The 9,494-nt window shown below is 37.6% G+C and overlaps 1 protein-coding gene across 1 annotated transcript in view; it reads right to left on the bottom strand.

Moving 5' to 3' along the window:
- Positions 1-7,523: 7,523 nt before the first annotated feature.
- LOC127811311 (uncharacterized) overlaps positions 7,524-9,494 on the bottom strand; it is a 61,606-nt gene continuing 59,635 nt past the window's right edge. The window contains exon 4 of the mRNA XM_052351055.1: positions 7,524-8,174. Within this exon, the coding sequence (XP_052207015.1) occupies positions 7,803-8,174 (372 nt within the window). The 3' untranslated portion in view covers positions 7,524-7,802. The remainder of the gene's footprint in view (positions 8,175-9,494) is intronic.

Genomic DNA, 9,494 nt, shown 5'->3' with positions numbered 1-9,494 from the left:
GCAAGGGGGGGGAATGAATTGATCCCAAAATTGTCAGCTATTTACACCTAACAGGGAGCAATATTTCTCATGTATTTAATTTAGACAGAATTTTCGTAGAAAAAATAAATGAAGGGACAAGCAGCTGATAGATAGCCAGCAGGTCATCATATATATATTCATATCATCACCGAAAGTTGCACCAATGTTGTTGCCTTATCCCTTACGATTAGCATTAATCGGAATTCCTCTTCTTCTCCTCTTTTTCTATAAATTTATTTATTTATTTTTATATTTTCGTTATATCTGTTTTAATTGTGTGTTCTTTTTTAACCCTCTGATGTTGTTGGATCGGAAGAACGACCCAGAATTCAAGAGCAGTTTTGTCGCCCAAAAACGAAATTTAAAGAGCTAATAATAATAATAATATTAATAAAAAGAGAGAGAGAGAGAGAGAGAGGAGAAAGGGGGTGACGTCAGCGCCACTTCAGCCGTGCTCCCAGGTTTCATTCGCCCGCCACGTGTGCGGATGGGCCCAGATCTCGTGTGCATTCCATTGGCGGGAGGAGTGCCAGGTGGAGCAGACCCACGTGTGAAGAGCTGTCAACGAGCGAACATTGACAGGGGCAGCGGGGTCAACGACCGTGAAGGTGATCGGACGGCGAGGAGAGAGAAAGATAGAGAGGGGGCGGGTGCAGCGGAGAGGCAGGTAGGGCCGCGCCCAATAGGGGCGCATTGTGCTTGGCGCTGGTGGTGGTGGTGGTAGCCAAATTTGAGAATTAATGTTATAGTTTTGGGTACAACAGAAGCTGTGCCATTTGTGGGTTTGTGGGAGACACAAGCTGTAAATCCATATCTTTGACCGTTGACCTCCCCATCTTGATATTCTTCTTTATTATTAAATAATAATAATTCCGCCCCCTTTACTTATATTGCACTGCTCGACAATCTATATATCTATGAAAACTCCCGGCTCGGCTGCTATATATATACATATATATATCGGTACGTATTGGATAATCGAGTCCTGTCTATAAATTAAGTAGTGTCCTTTGGCTGCATAAATGTTGGTTTTTTAAAAGAAAAGAAAAGAATAAATGGAACCAAAATACTTCACTAATTAGTTTGAAACTAGCTAGTACGTACGTACACCCCTACTAATTGAAAGGATATAATAATAATAATAATAATAATATATAGCGCTCTTCAAGATCAACAAGACCTTCATTAATTTTGTGACATGGAAAAACCAGAACTACAATCACAAAAAGAAAAGAAAAAATTATTATATTAATTATACTATAACTCCCCGCCACATGCATGCATTAAGCACCATGTAATTGCTTACATCATATATATATATAGTACGTTGGATTCAATTTAGTTTCTCATCACTGCATACTAATTATGGAAACCAAATGAAACGCATTTATTTTTTCCAAAAAACTGAACCCAACTCCTTGATTATAATTAATTATTTGAACGGAACTCCTCGATTCAGTTCGTATTTGTATATGGATTTTGCAGAAGCCTACTTGTATTAAGTAAGCACTGTAGATTTTCTTTAAGGCGAGCTTTCGACCCTTATAGTAAGAAAAATCACTGTACATAATCTCTAATTAACACTAGTCTAGGGGTTAGAAATGGGTTACAAACTTCCCATTTGTCTCCATGGAGAATATATATACTTTGGTAACAAGGTAGAGGAGACAAGCATAGGGCAATTCCTTGTTTTGGCAGTGAACTTTAGCGTTATTATAATTAAGAAGCTACACTACTACTGCATGAATTCTTTGCTATCTTTCAGCACAATTGCTTGCTAAGGAGCCGACAGCACCCCATTAGTTTCACCAATAACTCCATCGCTGGACCACAAGGCCACTGCGCGCCTTGTGCGACCTTCATTGGAGTTGATTTCACAAACCGTAGAGGATTAGCCCAAAGTCGCCAGATCGACAAGATCTTCCCCAGTTTAATATATAATTATATACAAACCCTTTCTTGTTTTTAAATCAAAGTTGTATGTAGCCATGCTAGCCCACTGCATAGGGGACTGTGGATCATTAAGATTAAGGTTGTTCAACTCATGAATTTACACTAGTATTAATATATATATATATATATATATATACTGCTTAGGGTTACAAATTTCTTTTCTTTTTGTTTCTTTTCTTTTTTTTTACTTTAATCTAAGCCATAAAGGAATGATGCCGTATCGTTAAGCCAGGAGGCTGCCATGGGGTTAATGTGACAATCAGGGTGTGAACATGATTAACAATGGCATGCTAATCAAAGTTTTGACTCTGATTAGTGGGGAAAAGATAGATTCAAACTAGTGTTGGAAAAAAGAAAAGTAGGGTTGCACATATATACTATTCATTCATCACATGCAAACTTTGCAATTTGGCATATGGCACAGTTAAGGTACTATAGTACCAGTCTTCGACAATTCGGAAAAAAATAAGAATAAAGGCCTTGAACACTGTGTTCTTCTTTCTTTTGCTCATCTTTTCATGGCACAGGACTTGGAGTTTATCATGGTTTTGCATGGTGTTTGCGTTTTTTGAGAAACTCATCTCCCCAATTCATGTAATCATAGGCACTGCTTTGTCATTTCAGCAGCAGCCCTACCTCAGTGAATTATTGTAGAATCTTTTATTTTTATGAATGAAAAAGTAATCTTGTAACAAAATGATGAATGCTATGAAACATGTTGAAACAGGAAGAGAGTGTGGGATTGGAGGCAATGGGATGCTCAGCCCATATGTCCTGTAATGTTTATGTCTCACTCTTTTGCAATATTGTCATCATCACCATGCATCTAATACAGCTTTACCAAGTAATAAATTCTTGCTGCAGTGTCTGCAAAGTGCAAAATCTATCATAATTAACCATATATATTAACCCAAATCAATATATCTATTTTGCTTCAACGGACCAGAATCTTCAAGTTTATTATATATATTAATTAATGATGATATTGGTTTCTGTTATTCTCTACTTTTACACCTTTTTCCACCTTCTGTAGGGTTAGTGTTGATCATCAGTGGTTTTCCATTACTCTTCTAATTCAAGTCACAGTTACTTTTCTCTTACATTTGGGTAAGTTATTGTTTGAGCCATAATGTAACCCAATTCTATTGGTATACATCTGAATCCACAAAGTTTCATAGTAGTATAACTTAATTTAGAAAGATGGTTACTTCTGGTTCTATCTTACTAGTAAAACAATTTTATTTTATTTTTTTTGCAAACTTACTGATTAAATGGATGACGATGAAGAGTTTGATACAACATTCCCTGATTAAGAGCAAGACATTGATAAGGAAAGGGATCATTGATGCGCGCACACACATATATATGTTTTCTTCAAGACCATCATCACAGGTAGGATTGAATTATATATATATATATATATATATAGAGAGAGAGAGAGAGAGAGAGTATTGTGGCAAATTAGTAGTAGGTCGGTACTTGGGCTTTCTACCTTTATCCAGACATGGCCTCCCCATCATAAACTGTGATTGGAAAATTGTCAAGAAATTAAAAAAGGGCTGATGGCTTTATGGTTTGAGATGATATGATGCAATTGTTCACCACTTCATGCACCAAACCATTGCTGATTGATCTGTACAGTAAAAAAAAATGACTAGCAAAAAGTGAGTGTTGTTCACTCTCCCAACAAAATTATCCAAACCCCTACCCCACTTTATACATTTGCGCACAGTCTCTGCCAGAATCAGAGGTCTTGTTGCCCACAGGTCAATTGAGATATTATAGGCCCTTCCCTTTCTTGTAGAGTAGACACAATGGAGGTGGAAAGGGTATTAAATCCTTATCTGTTGGGACTTTGAGGCGATGTAAACATCACCCGTTGGACTTTGCCTAGCTTTTAATTTATCATATGTGCTTCCAAAGCCTTATCTTTCACTTTAATCTCTTTTTTGTTTCCTTCGTTTTCACAAACACTGTTTTCACAGATTTGGAGCTTATTGTAGCCAACACAGTGTCACCGGATCGATAATCGATGCAAACCCATGAGTTAGTTTCGTGAAGCATCCAAATTAAAATTAGTTTCGTCTAGATCACAAATTAATTTTTCAGCATCTACAATCATACGAATGCATATCATTCTGTTACTCGTCTAAATTACTCTCATTATTGAAATTTAAGTTTGATTTAATAGTTCATGTGGTAGTTATGTGTATTTATTAGATTTGCGATGATGGTTACGGTTATTTGACTTTCTTGAACAGAATTTTATTGTGTTCCAAATAAAGTACTTACTTTTCATGAATTATACGAAAAAAAAGCCTTCTTGTATGTTTCTTTGTTTCCTTTTTTTATTTTTCCCTGATGTTTTGCTTTGATGGAGATTATTGGAGGGGGCGGGAATGGTGGTTCTGCAAATAGATCTTTAAATAGATCTTTATCCTCTTACTGTTTCTGCAATCTTGTCGGTCAAATGCCCCAAATAATAGGGACACTGTTCATGCTTCTTTGTGGTCAATCCAACAGGAATTATATATATATTTATGTCAATGTACCAATATTGAGGTCTCTTTCTAAAGCCACACCAAACCCCCACCCCAATAAAAATGATAATAATAATTAAATTAAAAAAGTTGCTTTCTTTCTTTGTAAAATATACTTTTACATTTTTTGAAGTTGCAGAGGTTCAGAGTTTTAAAAAGTTCAGGCTTGCTACTGCTGAAAATATCTTTATTATTTTTGTTAAAATTTTCTATTATAATTTTTGAGGGAAGCCAATATGAAGTCAACGGAGCATAAATATATATTATAAGTGGTATGTATGAGAAGACAGAAAAAGTTTATTAGAAAGGAGCTACAACATATATACTCAAATTTCACTACATACAATATATATGTGTGTATATATATTGTTGTATGTAATGGCATTTTCTCTACAAAAAAAAAAAAAAATTATAAGAATATCAATTTTCCATGTGATAAAGCCAATGCAGTATCCAATGTTGCATACATTTACTAGAAGTGCATGAACAGTAGAAAAATGAATATTAATTCCATGTAAAGACTACAGTTGTTCAGATGTGTGATCTGTGTGACTTTTGAAACCTTGTCAGTTGGCATCAACCAACAGAATTAATTAATTGTTTAAACATCTTGCTTGTAACTTTTTACATTAATATGATTGCCATTTGAAATCTGAGTTAATCAGCCAGAGGTTTTAGATTGGAATCAATATTCCCAATTGGCCTGAGGTTTTAGATTGTAATAATGTTTGTCTGGTCTGTGGAGCACGCTGAATGAGCATAAATGGTTGTTTTTTGACAACAATTGCAGCACTAAATAATGAATGGCTGCATGAACTCTACATATACAAAATTCCTTGTAGGGAAATGCTTCCTAAATTGGAAAGGAAAACATTAAACAAAATCATGATTGGTGGGTGCTTTTCCAAATTCATACAAAAACAACTTTGAGCTAGCCAAATAAATAAATAAATGAAAAGATCTAAGAAAGAGGATACACCAACCAAATGGGTGATCTGGGTTGTGGTCAGAAAGCCAAAAGAATTTGAGTTTGTCCCTCACTTTTGGAGGCCAGGAATGGAAGAGTGGTGACAATAATTTGGGTAGAAAGCAAGGAGGCTGAGGTTTTGATCATGGCCTAGCATACTAGCTAGTAGGAAGAGAGAATATCAAATCAATATTAATCTAAAGGTGGAAGAGATGACAAGAAGGATCAAAAGGAAGAGTAAAATTAAGAGATAAACAAAGCAAAGCAGCAAAATTTTTTGATATCACACATATATATAGAGAGAGAGAGAGAGCACAAATTAAAGCAATTGTTAGATTCCTTAGGGGTGTTTCCTAATCAAACACAAATCTATATCAAGTCACTTAAGACCATAGAGTGCTGAAATGCAAATCCAAGTGATTGGTTCATGGAGGGTTGAAACCTTTTAGCCCATCTTTTCATGTCCCCATTTAGGCCAGCCAGTGGGTCCTTCATGAGCAAAACATCCGCTTGACCACAGAACTACTCCAAAAGTATCTCTTTTTAGAATTATCATTGAAGTCATATACAGAGAGGGGGTGGGGGTGGGGGCATACTTGTGGATTGCTTTTCCAAGTGATTTAACATGCTCTTTGCTCTTCTCCTTTTTGAACTTTTCATTTGTTTTTGAAGCAATGGTGTAAGGAAGAGATAAGAGGGATTTAAAGGGCAGCTGGGTGGGATGAGACCAGGTAATGTGGGGAACACATTCATGCAAGAATTGAAAAATACTACTGCACACATACAAAAATTAAACATATATATTGTGTGTGTGTGTGTAGGGAAAATAGTATAGGGTGTTTGTGTTGCAGCTAGCTGTATGTTGTGTCTTCCTTGTTTTGCTTTGAATATTGTTTTTTTTTTTTTTTTTTTTTTTTTTTTTTTTTTGGGGGGGGGGGGGGGGGGGGGGGGGGGGCGCGGGGATGGACTTGGGATTACTGTATTTCCCAATATAAACAGTTTTCAATAGGGCTTGTGGACCATGTTTGGATTGGAAAAATTGCTGGTTTGTCTAGATAGTGCTTCTCAATATGGAGATACAACCATCTAAATTTGTCCTCCTCTTTTTCTTTCTTTCTTTCTTTATTTCTTTCTTTCTTTCATAATTGTTTAATCTCTGTGCTTGTGTATGTGATTTATGAAAAAAAAAAAAAAATGGATTGGAAGTAGTAGGAAAATAGGGCTGGCCCCACTTTACTCACAAATGCATGTAACTAATCTGAGAGAGAGAGAGATGGTTTGTGATGTCCTCCCTCCAATTGAATTCCCCCAGTTGAGAATGGTAAGAGAATTGCATAATGTTGCCTTCTTAACCATCCTTTTCCGCTCCCCCCCCCCCCCCCCCCCCCCCCCCCCCCCCCCCCCCCCCCCCCCCCCCCCCCCCCCCCCCCCCCCCCCCCCCCCCCCCCCCCCCCCCCCCCCCCCCCCCCCCCCTCTCTCTCCTTTTGTCATGGAAGGAATTAATAGGTGGATGAACGTAGCCGCAGGTTGGAGTGTGCCCCCACAGCTCTTCTTCTGTGTATCGGTTTGTGCTAATAATGGTTGGTATGGATTAAGGGTACCTAGACATCACCATTCTCTCTCTCTCTCTCTCTCTAGCATTGTTCTTCTTCTTCTTCTTCTTCTTCTTGTATATATTATTATCAGCTTTGACTACCCCCTGTTGTGAAATGTTGTGGAACTCCCACAATAAAGGAAGGAACATGTGTCCATGCCGGTTCAAAGAGAACAGAAAAGGGGGTCCTCCCCATTAAAGAAACTGATGGACTTTCTCTTATTATGTTTGAGGGAGGTAAATTATCTGTGTCATTCAAGGAGGACCCCCTCCAATTTGGTGATGTTTCTAGATGCTTTCTTTGACTTGCAACTCCAAAAAGGTTATATACATATATGTTTATGTAATATATATTGGATTGTTTATTTTAAAATGGACAATCAATCACAAGTACATACAACGACCCCATGATTAGAGCATGTTAAAATCTTCAAGAATTCCAGAACAATGCTGAATTGTCTGTCACCTGTCATTTGAAAAACCCAGTAACTTCTAAGCTCTACAAAGAGTATTGCAAGTCAAAGAAGTCAATCAAATAAATTCTAGATGAGGCCAAAAACATTGAACCAAAAAAATAAGTCAGCTGATGAACCTATCTTCAATTTCTTCCCTACAGGCACTATAAGAACACATTATGTTTTCACAATTTAATCTTACTTTTTCACAGGCATCTTTAGAGACCATAAATGACACTTAAGTGGCTAGGTATAGAAATGGTGTCATCTCATTATTCTAACACTGAGACATCTCCGCCCCAGTTGCATGAAGCAATGACATTAGACATGATAGGATGGAAAGCAACATCTATGCATGCCTGCTCATACACCTTTATCTTTTTGATAAGCTTGGTGGATCTGGAGTCATAAAAGTAGATACATCCATCTGACGAGCCTGATATGAGTTGTTCTCCATCCAAACTGAAATTACATTTGATAGGGAACCCAGAAACGCCATGGCTTTCATACCTCTTGTACTTGTCTAGCTTATACGGGGACCTGGAGGAGAATATCGCAATATAATTCCCATTTGACTGAGCAACAAAATAAGAATCAACTGGGTGGCACCTAATACAGGGGCAGGTATACGCTTCTGCATAAACCTAAAATGGGCAAGAGAGAGAGAGCCTAGGTTGATTAGCAAATCAAAATCTCCAAAGCATGAATCACTAGGAAACATACTCTGAAATATGCCATACAGCAACCGCAGAAACCAAAGACTAGCACCTTGGGAGTGTGTACAAAGCATGGCATAAGCTTAAGATAAGGATGGTTATCTTATTTTCATTCATAAAACTCAACCAGTGGAATAATTCTATAAGACAAATAATGTTGAATGAAGTTTGAAAAGTATTCCTTTGCCAAACAAATGCTACATCAGAAGCATAATGAAGATAACGCTAATTGCTGACATAATCAAATGCAAGTAATGTATCCATGATAGCATCATCTAACAATGAGAACAGTTGAAAAGAAGTTGGAGAATATTAAGAATTTTAAGTTCAAGACTTTTTAACTCTACAGAGCTGGAATGCATACAAAGGGTCTTTAATTCAAACAGATACCATAAAGACAAGAAAGAGTCCTTGGGAAGCATGGATTATCTTCTAAAAATGAATTTGATTATACAGCAAAGCAAAAGGCCAATGAACCAGCCAAACCAGGGCTTGGACCTATAAGCTTCGGATGGATCTGTATTCCACAGGAAAAACCTATTTATTCAGCCCTATTACACCTTACAACAGACTCAACGGCTGCTCTTCAAACCAGGGCTTAGACCTATAAGCTTCAGATGCATCTGTATTCCACACATTTGAAATTACCCTAAACCCTAAAAAGCAGAAACAGGAAAAACCTATTTATTCAGCCCTATTGCACCTTACAACAGACTCAACAGGCTGCTCTTCAAACCAGGGCTTAGACCTATAAGCTTCAGATGCATCTGTATTCCACACATTTGAAATTACCCTAAACCCTAAAAAGCAGAAACAGGAAAAACCTATTTATGCAGCCCTACTACACCTTACAACAGACTCAACAGGCTGCTCTTACGTCATGTCAGCCTCAGTAGAATTTCCTAAGGGAATGGGAGAACTTGAGTGAGCTGGTGTCCACAGAAAATATTCCCCAGTCCAAATGTCTTATCTGGAGTATCTCTAAGGATGAGCATCCTTGAAGGCATTTTTCAGCTCGGGGTTGTTTTTACTATTGGCTGTCCCTGGCCTCCATATCCCCTTGGCAATTTTGGGGTTAGGGTGTATGGATGCTGCCCCATGGAGTCCCAAACAAGCAAAAGAAGCTTGGATCTCTAAACTTTACAGACTTTGTTCTTGCAGTAATTTAGGCAACCACCTCTTCAACTCAATCTGAATGGCCCTCCCTAGGAGGCATTGCCATAGGAATTGCTGGCATTCCATTTGTCA

This window comes from Diospyros lotus, chromosome 10 (genome assembly GCF_014633365.1).
Source record: "Diospyros lotus cultivar Yz01 chromosome 10, ASM1463336v1, whole genome shotgun sequence".
In the NCBI taxonomy this organism is placed as follows: domain Eukaryota; kingdom Viridiplantae; phylum Streptophyta; class Magnoliopsida; order Ericales; family Ebenaceae; genus Diospyros; species Diospyros lotus.
Note: the sequence above shows the minus strand (reverse complement) of the source record. Positions and strands in the feature narration are given on the sequence as shown.